The sequence below is a fragment of the Pleurodeles waltl genome, chromosome 3_1, assembly GCF_031143425.1.
Source record: "Pleurodeles waltl isolate 20211129_DDA chromosome 3_1, aPleWal1.hap1.20221129, whole genome shotgun sequence".
In the NCBI taxonomy this organism is placed as follows: Eukaryota; Metazoa; Chordata; class Amphibia; order Caudata; family Salamandridae; genus Pleurodeles; species Pleurodeles waltl.
Genome location: NC_090440.1, coordinates 412395448 through 412422367, shown reverse-complemented (window position 1 = coordinate 412422367; position 26920 = coordinate 412395448). Strand labels below are relative to the sequence as shown.

The window sequence follows — 26920 nt, the reverse complement described above, 5'->3', positions numbered from 1 at the left end:
TTTGTGGATGCAAGTTGGGGGTGTCCGAGTATGGCCCTGAGGCTCATTTCTCAAACTGAGTTTCTGAAGTTCCCTTAAGAGGACGTCATGACTTATGAAAAACAGCAGTTTTTGACACACAGGATAGCCTATGAGAATGTAGCATATGTCCATCTACCATTATGTGCAGTGCTGTGACTGTAATGCACTTATCATATCAGCAAACTGAACATCTACTAAATTGTGGGGGAGGATGAACATTGTGTTACCCAGAATCCCTTGCAAACCACAAACTTTGACTTAAAAAAACCCACACATTTTCCTCACATTTCTGTGATGGAAAGTTCTGGAATGTGCATGGAGCCACAATAGTCCTTCCAACAAGCATTCTCCTAAGTCTTCTGATAAAAATGGTACATTTTTATGGGCAGGCCTAGTGCCCTTGACAGGAAATGGCCAAAAACACAACTTGAATACATCAAATTTGCCCCCTCAAAACGGATCCGTTTTTGCTTGGTGGGTTGCTGTGGTTTTTGGGCCCTAACTCAGCCCTCAGAAAGGCTGTTTCCCCCTTTTTATGGAGGTGAGGGCATAACCCACCCCTACTAAAAAAAAAAAATCCCTAGTGTCACTTGGGGGGGGGGAGATAATTACCCTATTCTTTTTTAGGGGCGTAGGGGCAGCCCCTAGCCCTACAACTAAAAAACTAAAAGTAATCCCTTGTATCTAGGGGGTAGATGAGGATAATTGCCCCCATCTGTCCTACTGTAGGGGGGGCAGAAAGACTGTTTCCCTTTTCTTTGAGGGGGTGGAGGAATGGTCATCCCCATACTGCGCAGCCCCCACCCCTACAAATAAAAAACAAAAAGTAATCCCTGGTGTCTAGGGGACATATGAGGGTAATTTACACCATCTGCCCTCCCGGAGGGGGGCAGAAATACTGTTTTGATTTTTTTGAGGGAGTGGAGGCATGGTCATGCCCATTCTGGGCAGCCCCCACCCCTATAGATCAAAAGACAAAAGGTAATCCTGGTGTCTAGTGGGCTTTCTGACTCCCCTGGGTGGGGGTGATGGCAGGGTCGGGTAATTGTCCCCATCTGCCCCTGGGAGGCAGAAAGACTGTTTCCCTTTTTTTGGGGGAGTGGAGGGATAGCCATGCCAATACTGGGCAGCCCCACCCCTACAAATAAAAATAAAAAAAGTAATCCCTGTTTTCTAGTGGTTTTCTGCCTCCTTTGGTGGCAGATTGGCCTAAAAATATGGATGATCTGTCCCCCCTGCTCCCCAGGGTGGGGGTGCAGAAAACAGCTATAATTATGCTCCCAGAATGAGGAATGACCCTTGCCCAAGTGAGCGCTCCCCTTTAATATAATTGTAAAAATCCCTGGGGGGGTCTAGTGGTTTTCTGCCCCCTGGGGGACAGATCGACCTAAAAATAAGGTCAATCTGCCCCCAGGGCCAAACTTTTTCCTTAATTATGGGCAGCTGCCCATGCCAAAGGGGCCATTCCCCACAACTAAAATAAATCCCAGGTGTCTCGTAGAGTGGATCCCTGCTTGGGGATCGCCATCCTTTGACGATCGCCAAGCAGGGATCTACTTGGGAAAAGGACCATTGGAAAAGGGATATTCTCCCCTTTTTATTGATACCTCCCCCATCTGAATAAGTGCTCAGGGGGAAGGGGGAGAGAGCTGAAATAGCCCTCTGAGCACCGTTAAAGTGAAATGAGCTGATCGGCTCATTCGTCATTTCGATAAAAATACTGACATAACCTCAGGAGCTGGGGAAGCTTTTCCCCAGGTCCCAATACTATTTTTCAGTTACAGGAAATCCCTCTGGTGCCAGCACCAGAGGGTTTCCTGCCTCGTGTGCCAGGATGACTCAGAGCCGTCCTGCGCACACAAGCACTGTGTGCGCAGACAGCTTTGAGCCATCTTGTGCACACAATTGGTTAAAGAAAAATGAGTTGCCCAGTAGCAAGTTGCAGCAGTGGGGCCCTCCACACTCTTTAAAAAAAATTGTTTTAAATATAAACACAATGGAGATGTCATAGGAGAGCAGTAGAAGAGCCGGTGGTGTGGATCAGTCACATCGGATTCGATTTTTCAGGGTGCCACTGGTGAGTGAGCAGATCTATAATAAACACAGGAGCTTTGTGAGGCTGAGTTAAAAAATAAAAACAAAGTCAGTAGAGGAGCAACTCGGACAGAGCAGTGGATCAGGGATTCGAGGGGAGAAGCAGCATACTAGGGAGAAAGCAAGAAATGCTTGTGCTCCCATAGATGCTAAAAGAATAAAGTAGTTGCCTGAGCGTAAGCAGTAGAAGATTACAAGTCATCCAGTCAACAGGATGCTAATAAAGCAATGCTCCGTGGAAGGAATGAACACAAGAATTGGAAGGAAAGCCATTGAAAAAGAAGTAAGGAAATAATGTGTATGAATGTATGTTGTATTTCATAAGTGTGAATCTAGCCAGAAGGCAGCGGTGCAGTCTATAGGGTCAAAGACATGCATAAAGTCAATGAGCGATAGGAGAGAAAGCTCGGTTGTGGACAGTTAATGCATTGTGATGTAGTGATTTTTAAAGATGTGCAACTTGAACACTCCTGCATTGGGACAGCATTAGGGTGTTCCTATTGGATAAAGGGTTATTGTTCCAGATCCTGGATGCATAGGTGGAAAATGACTGCTGCCTCATTTTTTTCCTTTTTACGCTTCTTAGTTTAAAGTTCTGGCTATGGCTGTGCAGAGAATCCCCAGAGATAGTGAGATAAGCAGAGGTGTTGGTTGTGATGACTTTCTAAATAATGCAAGTGGTTTTGAAGATGCTGCGGACGACAAGGAGAACCAATGGGGTTCCATCAGGATGGGGGTGATGTGGTCATATTTGTTCAGGCCCTGGATAAGATGTGTTGTGGTGTGGGATGCTTGAACAGCAGTCATGAATTTGCTTTCTGAAAGCAACTGTTCACTTCCTTTGGAAAATGAGGCATGTACAAGGCAGTGTTCTTTGAGGGTGAGGTTGGAGTCCAGGGTGAATCCAAATGACTTGGCATTCTGTGAAAGTGGGGGTTCGAAGCAGTTAAGGTTTTTCTTATTGAGCCAGGTTTGTACCGTTTCATATTATTTATTCTTTGCAAATAACAGGAATTCTGCCTAGGTTGGGTTAAGCTTTAAATAGGTGCTGGATGTCGAGGTCTGGGTGATATGTAGGCAGTGTTTGAGGTGTTGTATGTGCATAGCATAGGAGATTCTCAAGTAGAGTTGTGTATCATCAGCATTTTGGTGAATATTGATGCTGTTATCTGTGACTAGAGCTCTAAGTGATTCCTTGAGGAGGTTGAAGATGACAGGAGACAGTATAGAACCCTGCGGAACTGTAGGCGACAGGAATATTATGGGACCTGAAGGATTGACAAGAAAGCTAAAAGCTGTCTGTAGGAAAGACCTTAAAAAACGGTATGGCTAGTAAGAACAATGTGTTTTTTGTTTGCTAATGGTTTATGGGTAAATGGTAATGTTAATATAAACTGTAGCAATGCACCTTTCACCGGTTAGAATGTTATTTGCTGTTTTTTGCAAGGTGTTACATTGCATCCTGAAGCGAGACCGAGTTTGGTACTTAGTAAAATTGATTATTTAGAATGAGTTTTTTATCAAATGAGTAACAGTCCATTTATTTGTTAGCACACATAGAGCTTTTGACAGCCAAATATTTTTTACCTATTTTCCTTTGACTCCAGATGTGACTTGCGATGAGTGGTCCTTCTACCTGCTACCACTGGATGATGACATCATCAGTATGGAGCTTCCAGAGTTCTACAGAGACTATTTCCTGGTAAAAAAACATGTTCCATATCCTACTCCTTCTCCACATTGTAAATATTTGGCCCATTAAATAGGGCTGAGTTATTGTTTTCTGTTTACAGTTGATATGGAGATATTTGCAGGTGACCACCTCCAAGTCTGGGAGACTCATGTATATTTGCACATTACACTATCAAAATAATGAGAGCTTCTGACGGGTGACAGTCCTACCTTGTCCGTCTCTATAAATTCAGGCATGGCGAGGACATCACCTTAAGTGATTAACATTCTGCTGAGTTACCATAAATTGCCATAATCCAATTACGCATATTATTCCCAAAGATGAATGCTGACCTCTAAAGATGTTCAACTGAGTGGATAAATTGCCTCGTTTGTGTTGGAAATTAAGATGGTCGAGGTATGGGGTCTTTCTCAATAAGGTGCATCATTATTCTGATTTTGGCTTTTAACCTTTCTGCATATAGACTAATACACTTGTTAACTAGGTTGTAGAATTTCCGTTTATTAAATAGCAATGGTAAATATTTCTGTTTGGCATACTGAAAAAGGAACTGCCATTTGACTGATATCATTAGACTCTTATGTTTTTTTTTACATGGCTGATTATTTATACATTTCCTTTACTGACTTTGGGTTCTCCCGCAGTCTTTTCTGGATTTCCTAATTTAGGCTTTTCATGTTGGCTGCTATACTTAATAATGTCAGCCAACCACAGCTTTCACAAAAAAACATTGTTTGAAAGACTGATGTCCCTGTCTTTATTGCCTCATATGTACTTGCTGATTTTGTCTCCCATTTCTCATTTGTTTTGCATATCTTTCAGAATATCTCTTGCTATTCTCCTTGTTGGACGACTGTTCTCAGGCATGCAGGTGCTTGTAGAATGCGTTTTGAAGATGTGATGAGTCTCTGTGGACCCAATAATCTCAGCGATAAGAGCATGTTATTAGAAAATTCCATGTAGGTTTGAATCAAATGAGCATAGTTTCCATCACCCAGACACGCCTGTCTCCGAATGTTAGTTTGTCAGCCTACTCTGTCAGCTTAGCACTGCTCTTCCTTGAGCAGATGTCCAAATTCAAACTACCTTGCCTCCTTCTCCTTACTGTGGCCAAGCTTAAGTCTTCAAACAAGGCTATAATTTCTTCAACAAAATAACTTACCAAGGCCAGACATTGTTTTAGAAACTGACCTGAGTTATATGTGGATGCATAAACCAACACCATTATTATGGCCTCTAACCTTAACAGTTACACACGTATTGTCTGCTTTAGTGTCCTTAACCATATATGGAAGACTTTTTTGGGTATGAGTATCCCTTCTCCTTAAGTTTAATGTTCCTTAAGGCAAGGCAAACTATTATGACACTATTGTCCTAGAGTTCATGATCGTCTGATCCTAACGAAGCATTAATGTCTCCTACGAGCATATCAGTTTTGCTTTGCATTCCTGGAGTTGTTCAAGGATTGTGCAGTTCCTAGTTCCTATATTCAGACCCTGATATTTAGTACTCATTCTTCTGAGAGTTACACTGCCTTCAATGAATTTGGTAACCCAGGACACCTAGCAGATCAAAACTCCCCCCTACCATCTCCCTTAAAACATCCCCTCTTCCCATAAACACCTTCAGCATAAACATAACAAAAGCAACTTGGCTTATGTCAACACTTCCAGTTGTGATAAATCATGAGCTAGTCTCAGCTGCTCAGCAAAACCCCGGCCTTACACATATTAAATCCACCACTTATCTGTTCTACAGCCATTTCCTTATGTTGGTATGACAGTCCTTGTGAAGCTTCCCCTGTCTCTCTACAGGAACTTGCTATATGTTTCTTGGGAGTCACTTTGTGGTACTTTTCAGAAGTCTGGCAAGTTGGCTTCCACTTGGGTTTCTGATTCCTGATTTGGCATGTGACAACTTAAGAAAATACATGCATTAGAAGCTGTACATAGGGGGAATTGAATCAATGAAACACATTTCTGATAAAAAAAAATAGTTTTGTTTTTTACATGGCTGAAAATGATGAGACCTGTTATCAGTGAACCAAATTCAAACTGTCATAGGCAGATTTTAGAAGTGTGTGTCGGTGCCCCCTGTTTCAACTCCTTTACAACATTTTCACTTAGAAAGAGATGCACACATCCCATGCTGCAGTGTGTTTCAAAGCTATATAAGGTTGTTACTATCCCAGTGGGGTTTCTTATCTTGCTTTAGGTGACCATTAGGGAACAATAAGGAGTAAAGCTTGTGGAATTAAATCGACATTAGCCCTTATAACACACTAATATAAATGGCGTAGAAAGATTGACTTTGTGGTCCTTGAAAGACATGGCAAAAAGTTCAGTGAAAGCTTTTGTGGGCCAAACTTTGTGGTCATTGTCATTAGGGTAGGCTGCATAGATCTCATTGTAATTTGCTAAATAATTTGCTGTCATTCTTCATATTAGCACTTTGAACATTCCCTGTTTGAGGACAGATGTTAAAAAAAATATATTTATATTGCGATGTTATTGAACATAGGCGTGATGATGCCAATTATTTTACCGTGAGCAGCTATGGCAAAGGTGGTGAGAAATCTTTCTCAAGCATTGTTGAGTTCTATTCTCTAACAAGATGCCAGAGTCAAGCTCCCTTGTACTAGACTAGTACTGTGGAAGCGAGTAAATGAAATTCCTTTGCATCAAAGTAATTTATTTAATCTAAATGTTTTTGTTTTTTTTAGTTTCGTTTTTTTTTTAATTGAAGAATTATCAGTTATAAAATAGAATACATGCAAATACAATAAATACATTTATTGGCATTTTTGGTAACATATTTAACTAATTCAATCTAGAGATGGATAGGTGAGTCACAAAGTGTCAATTAAGTGCAAAATACACTTGTAGGAAATGGAAGAGAAGAAGGAAGAGAATGGAGAAAGCTAAAGAGAAAGAACAAGATATAATAAGAATGAAGAAAAGTAAAGCTGAGGAATGAAGGAACAAATATATTTCATAGGAGATAACCTAATACGATGCATTGTAAATAACCAAGTGAAATAAAATACAGTAAAAAACAATAACATGAACAACATTTTTATAAAAGGAGGTCACACCCTGGAAAGCACGGTAGCATTAATAACAGCATTATGAGACAGATAATTGGCAAGTGGCAACCACAGTTTATCACGTTTCACAGTTAATTTATGAGAGTTCAAGGTTAATCTCTCCATTCTGTGGTTGTGACATGCTAGATTCTGCCGATATTGAATGGTAATATTGTCTATAGACTTCCAGGTGGAAGTAACCTATAAAGCAATTGTAATTGAGAGATCTAGTAATTTACCAAACGGCCTAATATGTGACCATATACAATGCTTCATACCCAGAAGCAGTATGTCCAGTGAAAAGGGTATGGAAACATTAGTAAAAGCCGTAATTCCCTTCCACAACTGAGCCCAGAAATTAGAGACAACGGGGCTTAGAAAAAAACATATATATTTATTTTCCTGAATGAGGATGACAGCGCCAACAAGTATCCTGTTTAATGATGTTTAATTAGTTTTAAATAAGTATCCTGGAGGGTAAAACATTCTATTGTAGAAGACAAATAAAGTCTACGCTAAACTTACAGAATGGGCTGTGGAATGTGTTTCTCCAAATTCTATCCCTAACTGAGAGAGGCCATGTGCATTGTAAATCCGATTTCCATAAAACCTCATTTTTAGAATTATCTCTGTCGAGGTTGGGCATTCTGATTAATTTATAACTAACTGCTGCTTTAGAATGCCTAGTAGTAGAAATCGGTTTACTCTGAATATAGGTGTTTTTACTAATGGAGGGAGTGAACTAAGTAAGGGCGCTGTGTAGAATAATTTTGAACTCATTATATTGCTTACCAATTATAGAGGAAGGTTATTTAAGATTGTGAGAGCCACAAAAGAAATCATAGAGTTGGACTCTTACAGTTAAGAAATAATAAAAATGCACTTGTCTAACCATTTCTTCCATAGTGGAGTCTCCCCGTTTTCCTTAATCCATTTAATGTACCAAATGGTGCTGCTAACAAACTGGTTGAGAGGAGATATATATGAGAAGCCAAATAAGGCTTCAATAAGGAGCAAGAATGTGATATAGTTGACAGCAGCCAAACGTTATGGGGATTGGACATAAAAAGAACATGTTTATGAGAAAAAAGGGATACTATAGCAAGCTCTTAATTCAGCCACAATTTACAACTATTCGTATTTGAATCCACCAGATAGCACTCTATTGTTTTATTCCGAAACCTCTGTGATATGTGGAGGATTTCAGAAAATGAGCACTGCCAGATGTATTTGTCTAGAGAAATTCTAGGCATTTTCCAGTTCTACAAAATTTTAGAGTGTATTTCATCTATAGTGCCAAAACATCTTACATAAATTTTAACAGGTAGCATCATAAGGAAGAAATTAATAATCGGGAGAAGCATCATCTTGATAGTATCCAAACAGCCCCACCAGAAGAGAATTAACGGAGACCATTTTTGTGTTAGGTGAATAATCCTAGCTTCCAGTTCATCTATATAAGCTTTTAGGGTGCCCCTGACATTAGCATGGTACCAGATCTCAAGCCATTTGACCCTATTAGAAATCCAAGCTAAGCTGGCATCTACATGTTTTTGTAACGCAGCATTTTGTTAAAGGCATGACTTCTGACTTATCTAAGTTTAATTTGTGAACGGAAACCTCTGAATAAAATTGTAATTCAGTGAAGAAAGTGGGAATAGACAATTCTGGTTCAAGAGCAAGGATAAATAATGATGGAAACAAGGGGTATCCATGTCTTGTTCCCCTTTTGAGTGGGTAAATACGGGTATTGTACACCACTGACAATAACGGGTGGTCGAGGTGAAGAATATACTAGAGGTACGAGCTCTAAAACCTTAGGACCAAAACTGTCTAATTTCAACGCATTCATTAAAAATTTCCAATTAACCCTATCTAAAGCTTTTTCCACATCATAAATCCATCCATGTTTATTGTAGATCCATCAAAACGTTCAGCAATTATGTCTGATAGTTACAAACTTCCCATGTCTAAATTTCTATCACACCTTTCTTTAAAATACTTGTTTGTAAATATACTCCACGGGGATCCTGAATCCATCATGAGTTCCAATTCCACACCCAACATGCAAACCACACATGTGGGGTAACTCTTTAAATTTTGTTCAGTTGACAGCTCCCCGCGTTCCTTAACAGACAATACAGTATAAATAAAGGGTTTATACTTACTTGTTAAATACTTACATTTCGTGGTAAAGACTTTTGTTGTAAAGGCATGTTCGTTGTAATAAATCTCATTGTAAAAGCCTTTCGTTCTAAATGCCTATTCGTTATAATGCTTGCGTTATAAATCCATTCGTTAAAATGGCATTTAGGGGGTGATTCTTACCTTGGCGGGCGGCGGAGGCCGCCCGCCAAAGTACCCCTGCCAGAACACTGCACCGCGGTCGTCAGACCGCTGCAGTGATTCTGGGATTTCCACTGGGCTGGCGGGCGACCGCCAAAAGGCCGCCCGCCAGCCCAGTGGAAATCAACCTTCCCACAAGGACGCCGGCTCTGAATGGAGCCGGCGGAGTGGGAAGGTGCGACGGGTGCTGTTGCAAACGTCGCGTATTTCAGTGTCTGCAAAGCAGACACTGAAATACAAAGTGGGGCCCTCTTACGGGGGCCCCTGCAGTGCCCATGCCATTGGCATGGGCACTGCAGGGGCCCCCAGGGGCCCCACGACACCCCATACCGCCATCCGCCAGGAACAGCTCGCTGCGCCGCCATGGAGGATTCTTATGGGCAGCGGAAAACCGGCGGGAGACCGCCGGTTTTCCTCTTCTGACCGCGGCCAAAGCGCCGCGGTCAGAATGCCCTGCGGGGCACCGCCAGCCTGTTGGCAGTGCTCCCGCCAACCCTGGCCCCGGCGGTCCATGACCGCCGGGGTCAGAATGACCCCCTTAGTATTCCGTCATGCATCTGATATGAGTCAAAAAGTGGGTCCTCTAAATAGTGTTTACTCTTATTGAGAGAATTTGCTGTCTACTACACTGTTTGCAGACAGTGAAACTCTCATGAGAACTACAGCACAAAGTACTGAAAAGAATTTACCAAGAACAGTGTTCACTCTGTGCAAAACTTGTCCAAGAGACACTATTCATTAAAGTATCTGAAGGCTCGAAGTGCTAAAGGTCATACTACCAGCAGCCTTCATACTGTGATAAAAAGTTTACAGATAGCCCATCTTCTGAAGTTAATCAAGCACATGTACATAGGTTAGCACCTGGTGCACACAGTCTTCTATCTTATGTAGAAATTGTCATGCTGAGATGATTCAGTCAAAATATTCAAGACTGCTAACAATACTTATTATCTACTATATAGAATCTTTGCCCCGTTGGAAACCTTTTCTGCTAAACTAAAAAAAACAGAGTTGAACATACTGGACGCAAGTTGTCAGCTGTCACCTGCACACAGAGTTACTCCTGAATTCAAAGATTTGTAATGTGAGGGAGGATGTGGCCTAAGAAGATGGCCGCTTAAATGCTCTTTTGTTAGCTCTTGCCCATGAATTATACATCCTAACTAATCCTGGGACTGCAATTTGCTGTATTTCACCCCCAGCGACGTGTGACCCACCCAGCACTCACCGGGACTGCAGCTGGGGGGATCCAGAGCTGTGATCCCCGTGCTGTGTGGAATCCATAGGGAGAGTGCAGTGCTGTGGGCCTGGGACTGGGCCGCAGCTGACGGCATTCTGGTTGGGGGCACTCCCCCGAGCTTGAACGGCTTCCCCTCCTGGTGGAGACATGCAGGGGATGAGACACAGGCCCGGGAAGGCCCACGCCGATGTGTACATCGAAGCTGCTCCCTTGACTTATGGACCTCGGTTGTGGGTATGACAGAGTGCTTGGCCGGTTGTGTCCCTGAGTTGGGCGGCTGGACCTCCAGGGACATCCCCTATGGTGTGGGGAGGCAACAATCCTGACGGGAGACTGTTCTGGACCTGCAGGAGTGGTGCGGCAGCTGTGCATCGCTGCAGGGTGGGCAGTGGCCAGAGGAGAGGTACTTTAGCCTAGAGGGAGGGGCAGGCCAGGCAGCCTGCCTGTTGAATTTTGGCAGTCCCTGAGGCGCAACCAATTGGTGTGCCTCCAACTCCTGTGCGAACCACTCAATACAGTACTGCTGCCTGACCTGCCGGGGCTTCCCTTCTATATACCCCATAGCGCAGGGGAGGCAGACTTAAGGCCATTGGGAACCCCTGGGTTTCACTGCTGTGACAGCGGAGGACACCTGATGACCCCACAATACTGACTCTGTTTGAGGGATGGCGAATCCCAGCTTGGTGATGACCAGGACCCTCCCCCCTTGAGTGGATATACATCTCTACTGCTTCTAACTGGTGGGAGACACACTGCCCAGAGAGACATGGACCCCATTCCTGCCATGCTGAACCTGGGGGACCTGGCAGTGCTTTCTTGTGGATATCAGCCAACTGGCTCTGGCCTGGGGCCTCATTACCTGCTGAAAGCCTGTGGTCATGGATGTCTATACTGTGCAGTTCCCTCTGCATCTGAAACATGGCAAAAGATGAGCCCCCCAGGGCTGTGCAGGTCAAGCATAATGGACAACTACACTATTCCGGTGCTGCCTGAGGTGCGGCAGGGGTGCCGCCCGCGGAACAGGGAGCCCCAACCATGATGGACATAATGGTGGCGATAATGGGCTTGAAAGAGGCTATGCTGATGAAAATTGACACTGTGGCTCTTGATTTGGGCCTTCTTCCTGCAGACTTAAGGATTATGTTGGAGAGGGTTGCTAAGGTGGAGGGCCGCGTTGTGGAACTCCAACAGGTGGTGGTGACACTGAAGAAGAATTAATCTTCACACCAGTCGCTCTTTGCCCGTGTGGAAGAGCGGATTGAGGATGCAGAGGAGCACTCCAGAAGGAACAATCTCAGATTATGAGCTTCCCGAAGCGAGCGATGGGTCAGTCTACCGAGTTGTTTCTACAGGACTGGATCAGAAATGCTCTGAAGCCACTGAAACTTTCCAAGTTCTTCACAATAGAGCACGCTCACTGCGGGTTGGCACCCGTGCCTAAGCCGGGAGCACCTCCCCGTGCCACCATCGCCTTGCTTTTCAGTTTAAGAGCATGGAGCTCCTGGTGATGAAGCCTCTGGTGTGTAAACTGTGTTCGGTGCTGCGTGGGTGGGGCATAAATATTGGTATTGGTATTGGTGAACAGTGCCTTGGTATATTGGAGACAGCATGTGTACTCGGTCCCCATCATGTTAGCAACCCTGGCAGAATTGGGGGAGGTCTGTGCTTCAATTAAATGGTCTCAAGTCCTAACTATTCCCACTGAGCAATTTGGGGATGATTCCACCACAAAATCTCCCAAAGTTGGGGCTCCCATGGGAGGCAGCCATCTTGAGATATCTCGGGATCCGCATAGCAAGGGAGGTGGGGACGTTTGAGCCTCTGAACATTGGTAGGTTTCCTGAGGGTCTAAGACCTTCTGTATCTTAGACCTTCTGTATCGGTATCCTAAATGAGTAAGGGGGCGCTTGTGAAAATAATTGTCATGCCCAGTTGTCTTTGTTTTTCAGAGAGCCTTATTTGCTATCCCCAGAAAATACTTTATTGAATTGTATAGAATTATTGTTGACCAGCGTTGGGCATCTGGTTGTAAAATGGTCAGCCTGTCTACTTTGAAGTGAACCTAGAGGTGTTGTGTGCTGGAGTTACCCAGCCTGGAACTTTATTATCTTGCTGTGCAGCTTCAACATGCAGTACACTGGCTTTACGATGGGGAGAACTGGGAAAAAACATCTGCTGCACAACACTTGCAGTGAGGTGCCATTTACCAAAATCCTGATGTTTGGCTCGAGAGCGCCCGCTACAGTTCTCTATGTGGTGAGGCAGGTGTGTAGGGCATGGGAGGGGGCCGCTCCGCGAGTGTTGCGTCATGCTCTCTATGCACTGGACATGTCGACTTGGTCCCTGCGCCCATTTGTACAAATAGCCCAAACAATGGTGATTGACTGGTGGAGGGCAGGAGGCTGTAGCACCATGTCGAACTTGTACCCGAGTTATATATATTTATTACGCTGCTAAATGCGATAGAGACCTTTAACTTAGGCAGCAGACAATTCTTGTAGTTCGCAAAAATGGCTGCCCTGGTCCACAGTATATTGCCTTCATTCTCAGATGCTCTTGAGGTGTCCCAGACAGTAGTAACTTTACTTACAATGGCTGGGGCCCGCAGATTAATCTCTTTTATCTACAGGGTAGTTAGGGTTGGTATTCCACTGTGAGAGCTGCGGGTGCATGAAAGGTGGCAGGAGGCTCTAAGGGAACAGATTACGGATAAAGGTTGGGAAACCATACACGCGATTATGCAGAAGGCCTCTGCAAACTCGAGGTTTAAATTGGTCCACTATAATGTTATCCGCCATGTTTATCGTACTTCTGTCATGCTACATGCCATTTACACTGAAAGGGCACCTAACTTCGCCCGGCGTTTAGTCGAGAGAGCAGACTTTCTCCATATGATATCGTGGTGCCCGTAGTTGCGCACCTACTGGCTCATCTTAGTTGATAGGTTCCCCATAGATCCTAGACAATGCCTGTTGGGACAGATACCACCACGCAAAAAGAAGGGTCCCAGTTGGCGGTTTCTGTTGTTGGGGTTTGTCCTAGCTAAACGCAGGGTGGCTATTCGTTGAGTGTCCCTTGCCCGTCCTAAGTTGCGAGAATGGATGAAAGATATGACTAAATGGGTGGTGGCTGAAGAAAGCAGGGTGCATAAATATCGGAGAGACAGTGAGCTGGCTGGTGACCTACAGGCCGCAACAGCGAACCTTGCAAATCTGATTGAGCCACCAGATGCTAGGCCCCTGTAGGTTTGCAGACCTTTATGCTTGATGTGACTGTTTAAATGCTTCCCATCTTTGGAGGGGGTGGACGTGGTTGGGATTCAGTGCCATTGTGTATACAGGAGATCTCAGGGGTGTTATAATTGTGGCAGGCTGGCTAATCCGGAATCATGGACTCAGGAGCTCCTTTCTTTGTTCCCTGGCTTCTGCTCCATCATCTGTTTATGCAACTGTTGCAGTAGAGCAAGGAGGGGAGTGGTGGGTTTGGGTTGTCCTTCCTATATCACAATCTGGTATGTATCATTCTGTTTTAACTGCAATAACAAATTCATAACAATAAGAATAAAACAGGAAAATTTATAATGTGTTCAATACCTCTACACACTTATGGTGCATTAGGAGCACAAGTGTTTTGTAAACACTTTCACCCATTAGCTGGACAAAGGCTGTATAAAATTAGATAGAGAGGTAATATGTACTTGCCCTCCTCTATTTCAACAATAACACAAGCGAACATGCTCACAGGATGATGTCAATAGTGATTTAATCAGTGATGTCATAGATCATGTCATGAGTGATGTAATAAGTGAGGTCATAAGCAGTGCATGGCTGGGGTCGAAGTTATAGTTAGCTCTGCTAACTGTAACTGGTGAATTTCTTTTTTTTTTTTTTTTGTTCAAAATGTTATGTTGGTGCTGACATATTCGCCTAACTATAACATCACTTTTACTTTTGTTGTTTAAATCAGGTCTTTTAGCGCATAACTATAATGTAATTTTAACCCTTGTTTTTTCAGTGATCTATATATATTATCTGTAGCCCACACTCTCCTTATCTGTCTCGAAGTCAGTGTGAGTAATAGGGAGTGAGACCCACCAAGGCCTTTTAAATCAACATGAATAAATGCACTCCAGATTGCAAATGCTCATTGATTTGTTTATATAGGTGAAAAAGTTATGCTATGTGTTTCGGCCATACGGCCTTGTTCATGGGTAGCGATTAAACAGCGCAATACACATTAAATAAACACACAATAGTAGATAGTGGTGATGGTCAGTAGTGATCCCAAATCAAACATTGGTAAACAGGCTTTATCTTTGATCTTTGTGTACCTATGAGTGAAAGGCAATACATCCAGAGTGCCTCAATAAAACAAGGAAACGTTGATATATATATATTGAACGTGATGTAAGCATCACCAAAATGATAAATTACATCTGTAGTATACACTTACATACATACGGCTCCTTTTCATTTTATTGTATGTACAGTCCCTCAAGGAAATGGTACTCACAATTGAAAGCTTCCAATAAAAACAACGAATAATGGGAACAAACGAGCATGCTGAATATCAGCCTCTCAAGCATGAGTCAAGTAGTATACCCCCAAGATCCCTATTTCAGTGTGTTCATCCTTATGAATTGTTTACGAATTGATATCATCAATGACATTTGACACCAAAGAATAGAGCCTGATGGGCAAGTTAGTCTGATACCTTTGTAGGTAGCATCCTCTAATGATGGAATGTAATCAACAAGGTATGGATTCTCATGGATACCTTAAGCCAGCATTTGGATGCAGCAGAATAAAGCCTATTTTAGGTAAATGTAAATATTCATTCAAACTGAATGAACAATGTCCTCTCAGCATGATTTATAATCCGGAGTTTGCCTACCAGTATTTGCTTGCACATTAAATTTTCTTCTTTTGAGAATACATCACATCAAAATGCTAATCAGATAACCACACATAGTTCAATGATATTACAATGACAGAAGAGCCATAAACATTCTTAGCTTCAATGGGTGAACTTATATTTTTGTTTTCATGAACTGTGTGAGAGAATATACCTATTAAACGCAGTTAGAAACAAGCAGAAAGACAGATGAAGGTGCAAAAAAACATGTTCAGTCAAATCAGTACATGTCCAGCCATGTGCCATATTTAGTCCTATGCATGTATACTTAAGCTGAATCTAAACAAATTTTAATTTCTTCTTCAGTGCTAAGCATACACAGAACTTTAGAGTGTGATAAGATGTAAGAACAAACTCTCCTGTCTGTTAAGATGAAGTTCCCGATTACCACCCCTTACAGATTTGGGGAGATGATCAATTGCTCTTTTTCCTCAATGGGTGACTCGTACTGCCAATGTAAAGTTTTTTTTGCATGGACATGTCAGGACATATACCTTGTATTCTGTATTGCATGTGATGTATTTGTTGATCTGTCTTGTGCCCTTATAGGGAACATGATATTCAAACATGCTGCAACTGCACTTACATGCATTGCACTTCTGGCAGGTAAAGAAAAACCTGACATAGTTCTTACTGAGCCTGTCCCTCAAATACACACCTGTTCTAAATATTACACTTGGATGGTCACCCATACCCTCACCAATTAATGGGTCAGATATTAATATGGACCAATGTTTGCATAAAATACTCCTGACCTAAGTGGTAATGAATCTGGTGACATCTTTCTTTTCCTTCATTTTCAAATTTTTGATATTGTGCAGTAAATCCTCTCTTCTGATTGACTGTACTTGTGTTATTGCAGGATTTAAGAGGGTTTCTGTTTTGCTTGACTAATGATCGAGCTTAAACACTCATGCACTGACAAAAATCTCTGGAATGTTCTTCTTAGTCGAAAGAAGACATTTATTAATTCACTTCGCAAGGTTCGTAAAGGAGATTAGCATGCCGAAAGCACACTTTTAAAAATAGTTACAGCAATGAAATGAAAACATGTACAAATGATTCTCCATTGCAATATACGCAGGAAATATATGCATCTATATTACAATGCAAAGCAAATAATGAAATAATAAATGCATCATAATGAGGCAAGGGCAAATCTGCTTCATCTCCCTCCTAATCAGCATCAGATCTCCAGATCCCAGAATCGATCATGGAGAGAAAGATCAGTTATCCTCACGGGAAGAATGACACACTTCGGCGTCCTGAGCATGTCCGAGATCTGAGTTACTCCCTGGTCTATCTGGTCTCAGCCTCTTATACTTTGAACAAACAAGAGAGGAGAATTCTAGAAACTCCCTCCCGCTGCATACATTTATTATTCAAACAATGCTGGTTACTTCAGGTCAGCTTTGAAAAGAACACGTCGGGCATTGGCCAAAATCCCAAGGTACCCATTAGCAAAAGAAAAACGTTCCCTGCCGTCCTAGTACATTCATATCAGCCTAAGCCCCTGGATAGAAAGAACACACAAACACGCAGAATAAAAACATGAGCACATTGTAGTGTATAATGTGGAAAAATACTTGTAGCTTTTAACGTGGCGGTGGCTAATGCTAAAATAAAGTCAATAGGAAAAATGAAGTTGGTGGTCACTAATGTGACGGTGTGCTGCTAGGCTAAGTGCAATGCGGAGTCGGAGGTCAAACACAAATATCATTACAGCTTTCGAGTAACTACACTTTATAAACCATTGTACTAAGAGGTCCTGCTCTGCTAGAAAGCATCCTTCTGTGCTGCAATTTATCTTAATCCTTAACAGTTCCCCATAAGGAATGCTGTGTGTCAGGTTCTTAGGATGACTTTTTTGTGCATGTTAGAGACTGTTACCAACAGTCTTTCCTGAACAGTGTGGCTGTTAATGTGTTCCCACTAACTGTGATACTTGTGGCTAAAAAATCATCCATATGTTTCCTAATATGACTAGACAATCATAAATTTAAATCATTTTGATTAAGTCTGTTGATAAAATCACATGCCTCCCTCTCATATCCACTTAGGATTGTTAAGACAGTCAATAAATCTAATCTAGTGTATGGTGTGTTCATAGTCTTGTTCCACGCTGAGGACCTGCTCCTCCCACCAGCCCATGTATTGCATAGCTGGGGTCAAGAGGGTCCCATCGTTGTTCCCTTCATCTGTTTGTACATAATGGAATCAATCAGATATATTATATTATGTATATACATATATATATATAAATATATATGTGCTCGATGGGATGTGTAGCTGCAGATACACATGCTGTGCACTGTTCCTGCCATCTAGTGTTGTCCTGGGAGTGTTACAAGTTGTTTTTCTTCGAAGAAGTCTTTTCGAGTCACGGGACCGAGTGACTCCTCCCTTTTGGCTCCATTGCGCATGGGCATCAGCTCCATCTTAGATTGTTTTCTTTCCGCCATCGGGTTCACACGTGTTCCTCTTCGCTCCGTGATTCGAATCGGGAAAGTATTAAAATCATCGAAAAACCGTCTGTATTGTTGCGGTCGGGAAAGAACTTCTATCGATACATCGGCACTGATGAGACAACCGCTTCGGTGGCCCTTCGGGGCTTCCGCGCCCAGCCTAGGCCTGGTTGGCCCGACCACACCCGTTGTCGAAGCCTCATGGACCGGACCCCTTTCCGTTTCTGTCCGACGTGCCACGCTAAGTATCCATGCACAGACCAGCATCGGGTCTGTAATCTGTGTCTGTCACCGGAGCACAGAGAGGATACTTGCGAGGCCTATAAGGCTTTTCGGTCGAAAAAGACCTTAAGAGATTGGAGGGTGAGACGCTTGCAGATGGTGTCGAAATCATCACAACACCTCAACGTCGAAGAGGAGGAGATGGCTATCTCCATCCAGGGATCGGAATCGGACGACTCTGACGGAGACCGACCGCCGACAGCGGGCCAAAAAGTGAGTACGCCTGCCCTGACCCAACCCCAAAGTCAGCCGAAAAAACTAAAGGCTTTGGGGATGCCACTGCCTGAAGGCCATGGCTCGACCCATAAAAAAAGCAGTGACCAAGCAACACCTTCGGCACCAAAGAAGGCCAAAATCGTGCCGAAGTCTTCCGACTCTAGTCGAGATACCGGCGTCTAAAAAAGTCGACATCGCCTAGTCGAAGCTACTAAGCCCCAAAAGAGCCTTTCGGAGCCGAGGCCAACCATCACCATGGGCATTTCGGTGCTGAGAAAACCGGCTTCTGAGCCAAAAAAGACCTCTTATACAGAGGAACATGGGCTCTCCAAACAACTGAAGGAGAGGCACAGGTTTGAAGAGGAGCTGGATATTGAAGAGTTTGATCAAAATCAAGCAAGAATACAGATCCATAAGGATACTGGAAGGATTCAAACTGCCCCTCCTCTCAAATTTAAGAGAAAGTTGGCTTTTCAACCACAGACAGAGACTGAAACTGAAACTGATCAGCCAAGAGCTAAAGTGGCTAGAGAGAAATCACCAACTCGCCATTTCTCTCCAGAAATATCCCCATCACATTAGCCACAAAGGACAGGGTCACCAATTGGCACGCCAGCTGCACAGTCACCCACAAATACTGTGCAAACACAGGATGATGTAGATCCCTGGGATCTTTACGATCCCCCTGTCTCGGACAATAGCCCTGAGTGCTACCCCTCAAAACCATCTCCACCAGAGGATAGCACCTCTTATACCCAAGTCTTGACCAGGGCTGCGACATTTCATAGTGTCAGTATGCATTCGGAACCATTGGAGGATGACTTCCTTTTCAATACCCTGGCGTCATACCAAAGCCTGTCTATGCTACCAGGCATGCTTAAGCATGCACATCAAGTGTTTCAAGAGCCAGTCAAAGGAAGAGCCATCACACCGCGGTTGGAAAAAAAAAAAGTACAAACCACCCCCGTCGGACCCCAGCGTTCATTACGCAGCAGCTTCCACCGGACTCTGTAGTGGTTGGTGCCACAAGGAAACGTGCAAACTTGCAATCATCAGGAGATGCACCACCTCCTGATAAAGAGAGTCGCAAGTTTGACGCAGCGGGAAAGAGAGTGGCGTTGCAAGCTGCCATCCAATGGCGTATTGCAAATTCGCAGGCCCTCCTCGTCCGTTACGAACGACCTCACTGGGATCAAATGAGTGACATCATTCAGCATCTACCTAAAGAGTATCAGAAACGGGCTCAACAAGTGGTAGAGGAAGGGCAAGCCATCTCCAACAATCAGATTCGTTCGGCACTGGACTCCGCTGACACTTCCGCAAGAACTGTAAACACAGCAGTCACAATCAGGAGACATGCTTGGTTACGAAGCTCAGGATTCAAACCTGAAATACAGCAGGCAGTATTAAACATGGCATTTAACCAGCAGCAACTGTTTGGGCCGGAAGTGGACACAGCCATCGAAAAGATGAAGAAAAACACTGACACGGCCAAAGCCATGGGCGCACACTACTCTTCCCAGTATAGGGGGACATTTAGAAAACCACCATTTAGGGGAGGTTTTAGACAGCAAGCTTCAGAGGCATCCACCTCTCAAGCAAAACCCACCTACCAGTCCCAATACCAGAGAGTGGGGATTCGCGGATCATTCAGGGGACAATTCCCAAGATCAAGGGGAAAGTTTCAGCCTACCAAGCAGGCCCCCAGCAACAAACAGTGACTCAAATGTCACACATTTTCCCAACACACATCACCAGTAGGGGGAAGATTAACACTTTACCACAAACACTGGTCAGACATAACCACGGACACATGGGCTCTATCAATTATCCAACATGGTTACTGCATAGAGTTCATACATTTCCCTCCAGAAGTTCCCCCAAAAGCGCACACACTGTCGGCACAACATCTAGAACTATTACAAATAGAGGTACAATCACTATTAATAAAACAAGCCATAGAACTAGTACCTCACCACCAAAAAGGAACAGGGGTTTATTCTCTATATTTCCTTATTCCCAAAAAAGACAAAACACTAAGACCAATTCTAGATCTCAGGACATTAAACCTCTTCATCAAATCAGAACATTTCCACATGGTCATACTACAAGATGTAGTTCCTTTACTGAAACATGGAGAATACATGGCAACATTGGATCTAAAAGATGCGTATTTCCATTGGATCTAAAAGATGCGTATTTCCATATACCCATCCATCCATCTCAAAGAAAATACCTTAGCTTCGTCATACAGGGCAAACACTATCAATTCAAGGTACTGCCCTTCGGGATAACAACAGCACCCAGAGTATTTACAAAATGCCTCGCTGTAGTAGCAGCTCATATAAGGAGACATCACATGCACGTATTCCCATATCTCGATGATTGGCAAATTAAAGCCAACACTCGACACCTGTGTCAAAATCACACACAGTATGTAATAGATACCCTACACAAACTAGGCTTCTCTATAAATTACCAAAAATCTAATTTGTAACCATCCCAACTACAACAATACTTGGGAGTAACACTCAACACACAGAAAGCAATTGCCACTCCAAGCCCACAGAGAGTCCAATCATTTCAAACTATGGTGTCAAACATACAACCAAATCACCAGTACAGAGTCGGACTTGTCATGAAGCTCCTAGGCATGATGGCATCATGCATCGCTATTGTCCCAAATGCATGGCTACACATGCAGCCTTTACAGCAGTGTCTAGCAAAACAATGGACGCAGGCACAGGGTCAACTTCAGGATCTAGTGTTGATAGACTGCCAGACACACTTTTCCCTTCAATGGTGGAACCCTGTAAATTTAAACAAAGGGCGGCCATTTCAAGACCCAGTGCCTCACGCCATTCTCACTACAGATGCTTCAATGATTGGGTGGGGAGCACACCTCAACAATCACAATATACAAGGACATTGGGACAATCAACAAAAACAACTACACATAAATCACTTAGAACTGCTAGCGGTCTCCCTAGCACTAAGAGCCTTTCAACCCCTTCTAGTCCACAAACACATTCTTGTCAAGACAGACAATATGACAACAATGTACTATCTAAACAAACAGGGGGGACACACTCATCACAACTATGCCTCCTAGCACAAAAAATTGGCATTGGGCAATTCACAACAACATTCGCCTGATAGCGCAATATATACCAGGCATTCACAATCAGTTAGCCGACAATCTCAGTCGAGATCACCAGCAAACTCAGGAGTGGGAAATACATCCCCAGATTCGACAAGAATACTTTTACCGCTGGGGAACACCAGACATAGATCTGTTCGCAACAAAACAGAACTCAAAATGCCAAAACTTCGCATCCAGGTACCCACACCCTCAGTCCAAGGGCAATGCTCTATGGATCAATTGGTCAGGGATATTTGCTTACGCTTTTTCCCCTCTCCCACTCATTCCTTTCCTAGTCAACAAACTGAGTCAAAACAAACTCAAACTAATACTCACAGCACCAACGTGGGCTCGCCAACTGTGGTACACCACACTGTTGGACTTCTCAGTAGTACCTCACATCAAACTCCCAAACAGACCAGATCTGTTAACACAACACAAACAACAGATCAGACACCCCAATCTAGCGTCGCTCAACCTAGCAATCTGGCTCCTGAAGTCTTAGAATTTGGTTATCTAAACCTTTCAAATGAGTGTATTGAAGTCATTAAACAGGCAAGAAAACCGACAACAAGGCATTGTTATGCTAATCAATGGAAAAGGTTTGTTTTCTACTGCCAAGCAAACCAAATCACACCATTAGATGCCTCCATACAAAACATTGTGAGTTATTTACTACACCTACAAAAAGCAAATCTGACTTTTTCATCCATCAAAATTAATCTCACTGCAATCTCTGCTTACCTGCAGATTAAACATACAAAGTCACTTTTTAGAATCCCAGTTATTAAAGCCTTTATGGAAGGACTAAAAAGGATCATACGTCCAAGAACCCCACCAGTACCCTCGTGGAATCTTAATATTGTACTTACACGACTCATGGGCCCACCTTTTGAACCCATGCATTCTTGCCAAATCCAATTCTTAACTTGGAACGTAGCATTTCTAATAGCCATCACTTCACTACCAAGAGTTAGCGAAATACAGGAATTCACTATCGAAGAAACATTTATACAAGTACACAAACATAAAGTGGTTCTCCGCACAAACCCAAATTTCTGCCAAAAGTCATTTCACTGTTTCATCTAAACCAAACTGTAGAGCTCCTAGTCTTCTTCCCACAGCCAGACTCAGTAGCAGAAAGAGCACTGCATACATTAGACATAAAGAGAGCGCTAATGTATTACATAGACAGAACAAAACCATTTTGTAAAACTAAGCAATTGTTCGTTGCTTTCCAAAAACCCCATGCTGGTAACCCTATACCCAAACAGGGCATAGCCAGATGGATAGTGTTAGACTTTTCATCCTTGGTGTGGTCTCCCTTAACATTTTGCCTCTGTTCCCCAGGTTGTTGATGTGTGCTGGACTCTGATTTTACTGTTTTTGTTACTCTGGGCACTTTACCACTGCTAACCAGTGCTAAAGTGTAAGTGTTCCTTTACAAAATGTGTATGTAATTGGCTTATCCATGATTGGCATATTTGATTTATTAGTAAGTCCCTAGTACAGTGCACTAGACGTGCCCAGGGTCTGTAAATCAAATGCTACTAGTGGGCCTGCAGCACTGGTTGTGCCACCCACATAGGTAGCTCTGTAATCATGTCTCAGACCTGCCACTGCAGTGTCTGTGGGTGCAGTTTTAACTGTAAATTCGACTTGGCAAGTATACCCACTTGCCAGGCCTAAACCTTCCCTTTTCTTACATGTCAGACACCCCTAAGGTAGGCCCTAGGTAGCCCCAAGGGCAGGGTGCAGTGTATGGTTAAGGTAGGACATATAGTAATGTGTTTTATATCTCCTGACAGTGAAATATTGCTAAATTTGTTTTTCACTGTTGCAAGGCCTGTCCCTCTCATAGGTTAACCTGGGGGCCACCTTTAAATCTGATTAAAGTGTAGATTCCCTTTGGGAGCGGATAGACATGTGAAGTTTGGGGTCTCTGAGCTCACAATTTAAAAACACATCTTTTAGTAAAGTTGATTTTAAGATTGTGTGTTTGAAAATGTCCCTTTTAGAAAGTGAGCATTTTCTTGCTTATACCATTTCTCTGCCTGTTTGTGGATTCCCTGTCTGGGTCAGTTTGACAGTTGGGCTGATTGCACCTCACACTAGATAGTGACACAAAGGGAGCTGTGGTGTAGCCTGCATATCCTGATGAGCCATCTGTGCTAGGAGGGAGGGGAGGAGTGGCCACTCACACCTGAAAGGGCTGTGCCTGCCATCACACAATGCAGTCTCCAACCCCCTGGTGAGTGTCTGGGACCTGGCCTGGGCAAGGCAGTATTTCACATTCCAAAGAGACTTTACTTTGAAGTAGGCCTACTTCAAAGGAGAAATTGGGTATAAAAAGGGCACCCAAACCCACTGACTTTAGAAACACTTCTGGAACCAAGAGGAACCTCTGCCTGGAGAAGAGCTGAATAGCTGAGGAAGAAGAGCTGCCCTGCCTGTGACTGTGCCCTGTGGAGCTATCCTGCAGGTGCTGCTTCTGCCAGAGTAAGAGGGCAAAGACTGGACTTTGTGTGCCTTCCATCTTGAGAAGAAATCTCCAAGGGCTTGATCTAGAGCTTGCCTCCTGTTGTTTGAAGTCTCAGGGACAGCAAAGACTTCTCTCTGCCAGCACCTGGAGTCTCTGGAGAGACTCCTACTCTGCCCTGTGGTGCCCATCCAGTTCCTGGGACCCTGAAAGGAGAAGCTGGCAGCCTAAAGACAAGGAAATCCACGCACAGAGCGCCGTGCGGGGAAAAGATTGATGCAAATCCGATCTGCGGCTGAAAAAAACGATGCGCCGTCGGCTCTGCAGCTGAGAAACTACGCTTGCAGGAAACGCGACCGAAGAATCGACGCACAGAGCAGGAGAAACGATGCGCAGCATCGCTGACGGATGCTGGGAGATCACAACCTGCGCTGCGGGGTTTTTGGATCATTGTGCAGCTGGATTTCTGACTCCCGTACCGCCGTGCGGAGTTATTTTTGACGCACACCCGCCCGTGTGGGGTTATTTTTGACGCGCACCAGGTACATTTTCATGGTAGCAGCTACTTAAAGACTCTTTTTGCATTTTTATTGATAACTTGACTTGTGTATTGTGGATTTTTGTTGTTTTGGTCTTGTTTTGTTAAGATAAATATTTCCTATTTTTCTAAACTGGTATTGTGTCATTTTGTAGTGTTTTCATTAAGTTACTGTGAGTGTTGGTACAAATACTTTACACCTAGCACTCTGAAGTTAAGCCTACTGTTCTGCCAAGTTACCAAGGGGGTAAGCAGGGGTTAGCTGAGGGTGATTCTCTTTTACCCTGACTAGAGTGAGGGTCCTTGCTTGAACAGGGGGTAACCTGGCTGTCAATCAAAGACCCCATTTTTAACAGATAGTCAAATGCATACAAACCTGTTACATCAAAGCTAAAAGAGAGTTACCCCTTAAGCCAAAGGCACACTCCACTAGAAAGAAAGGAGCAACAATGGCCTTTCTAGGTAACATACCAATGACAGAGATTTGTAAGGCAGCCACTTGGTCTACACCTCATACATTTACCAAACACTACTGTGTAGATGTGTTAGCAACACATCAAGCCACAGTAGGACAGGCTGTACTAAGAAAATTATTTCAAACGACTTCAACTCCTGCAGGCTGACTTCCGCTTTGGGGAGGATAACTGCTTTGTAGTCTATGCACAGCATGTGTATCTGCAGCTACACATGCCATCGAACGGAAAATGTCACTTACCCAGTGTACATCTGTTCGTGGCATGTTCCACTGCAGATTCACATGCGCCCTTCCACCTCCCCGGGAGCCTGTAGCCGTTGAAGTTGCAATTAAAATTGTATATATGTAAATAAACATTCTTTTAGCACAAACTATGTACATACATATCTATTCTATTGCATGGACATCTTTAGGATTCTACCACTCCTACCTCACCCTATGCGGGAAAACAATCTAAGATGGAGTTGATGCCCATGCGCAATGGAGCCGAAAGGGAGGAGTCACTGGGTCCCGTGACTCGAAAAGACTTCTTCAAAGAAAAACAACTTGTAACACTCCGAGCCCAACACTAGATGGCAGGAACAGTGCACAGCATGGGAATCTGCAGCGGAACATGCCACGAACAGATGTACACTGGGTAAGTGACATTTTCCATATATATATATATATATATATATATATATATATATATATATATATATATATATATATATATATATATTAACTCCAACAGGTCCAAAGAGGTGCGCACAACTCACGTTGGTGCATATATATATATATATATATATATATATATATATATATATATATATATATATATATATACATACACACACACACATAAATACACACAGAAGGTTACTCCTTCCAGGACCAATGACACGAGAGGGGTGGTACATCAGCCGGCAGAGCAAGGCGGTCAAAATATCACCAAAGTAAATGCACACTCAGGGCACAGTCTTCAATGCAAAAGTGTAGTTTATTGCTAAATCTCACAATGCGTTTCAACTGATGAGCAGTCTTGATCATGTGCGAAACCAAACAAATCCCGTGAAAGTTAATACCACAAGTGTCAAGGACTGCATAGTAAGACAAAGCATTACTGCCTTCCTCTGATTGCATCGCGCGCAGTGGCCATATTGTAATATCAAATATCTCCTGGCCATACACATGTCCAATATTAAAAGCGGAATATAATACAATGTCACCTAATCAAAGTTAAAAAGTAAATTGATTAAATTATCCATATTCACCGTACAAAACAACTTAAACTTAGCATGTCATCCGTTTGAGAATAGTAAATGTAAATAAATGTAAGTGCCCTCTGTCACATTTAGTCACAATCTTGTAAATTCCTATAATTAGTTCAGGAGTAATGCAGCAACAAAGAACAAACTACTTGTCGCATAGGGAAGAATAGACATGGGGTAAATTGAGTGTTGGAAACATTATGCCCCACTATGAGTTTGGCGGGCGGCAGAGGCCGCCAGCTCAACTCATACCACCATGCAGCCTGAACACCGCCTGCTCTTTAAAGAGTTCACGGCAGGGCCAGTGGGCGGAAACAGCGTTTTGGCCAGCCGGGCCTTAACATTGACGCCAACGCCTAATGGAGCCCGCCAATGTGGCAGTGCAGCAGGTTTCCACTGCCTATAATTCAGGCAGTGGAAAGTGCAACGGGGCTGTAAGTGGGGACCCCTGCCAAGTGCAGGGGCCCCTGGCACCCCCTTTCCACAGCCTTTGCATGGCGGGGCTACCGCCATGCAAAGGCTAACAGAAAGGGGATTCGTAATCCTCAGGGCAGTGCCCTGGAGGATTAAAACCACTGAGATCGCCAGGCTGTCTGCTTGCAGCCACCCGGCGGTGTCGGAGGTGTGACCATGGGGGCTCTTCCATGGTCGTAATGTCGCGGTCGGTGTGGTGACCGCCA

General features: G+C 43.5%; 1 protein-coding gene across 2 annotated transcripts in view; it reads left to right on the top strand.

Moving 5' to 3' along the window:
- VPS33B (VPS33B late endosome and lysosome associated) overlaps positions 1–26920 on the top strand; it is a 691895-nt gene that overhangs the window by 186419 nt on the left and 478556 nt on the right. For both annotated transcript variants that reach the window (XM_069222652.1, XM_069222653.1), the window contains one exon: positions 3723–3817. In XM_069222652.1, the coding sequence (XP_069078753.1) occupies positions 3723–3817 (95 nt within the window). The remainder of the gene's footprint in view (positions 1–3722; positions 3818–26920) is intronic.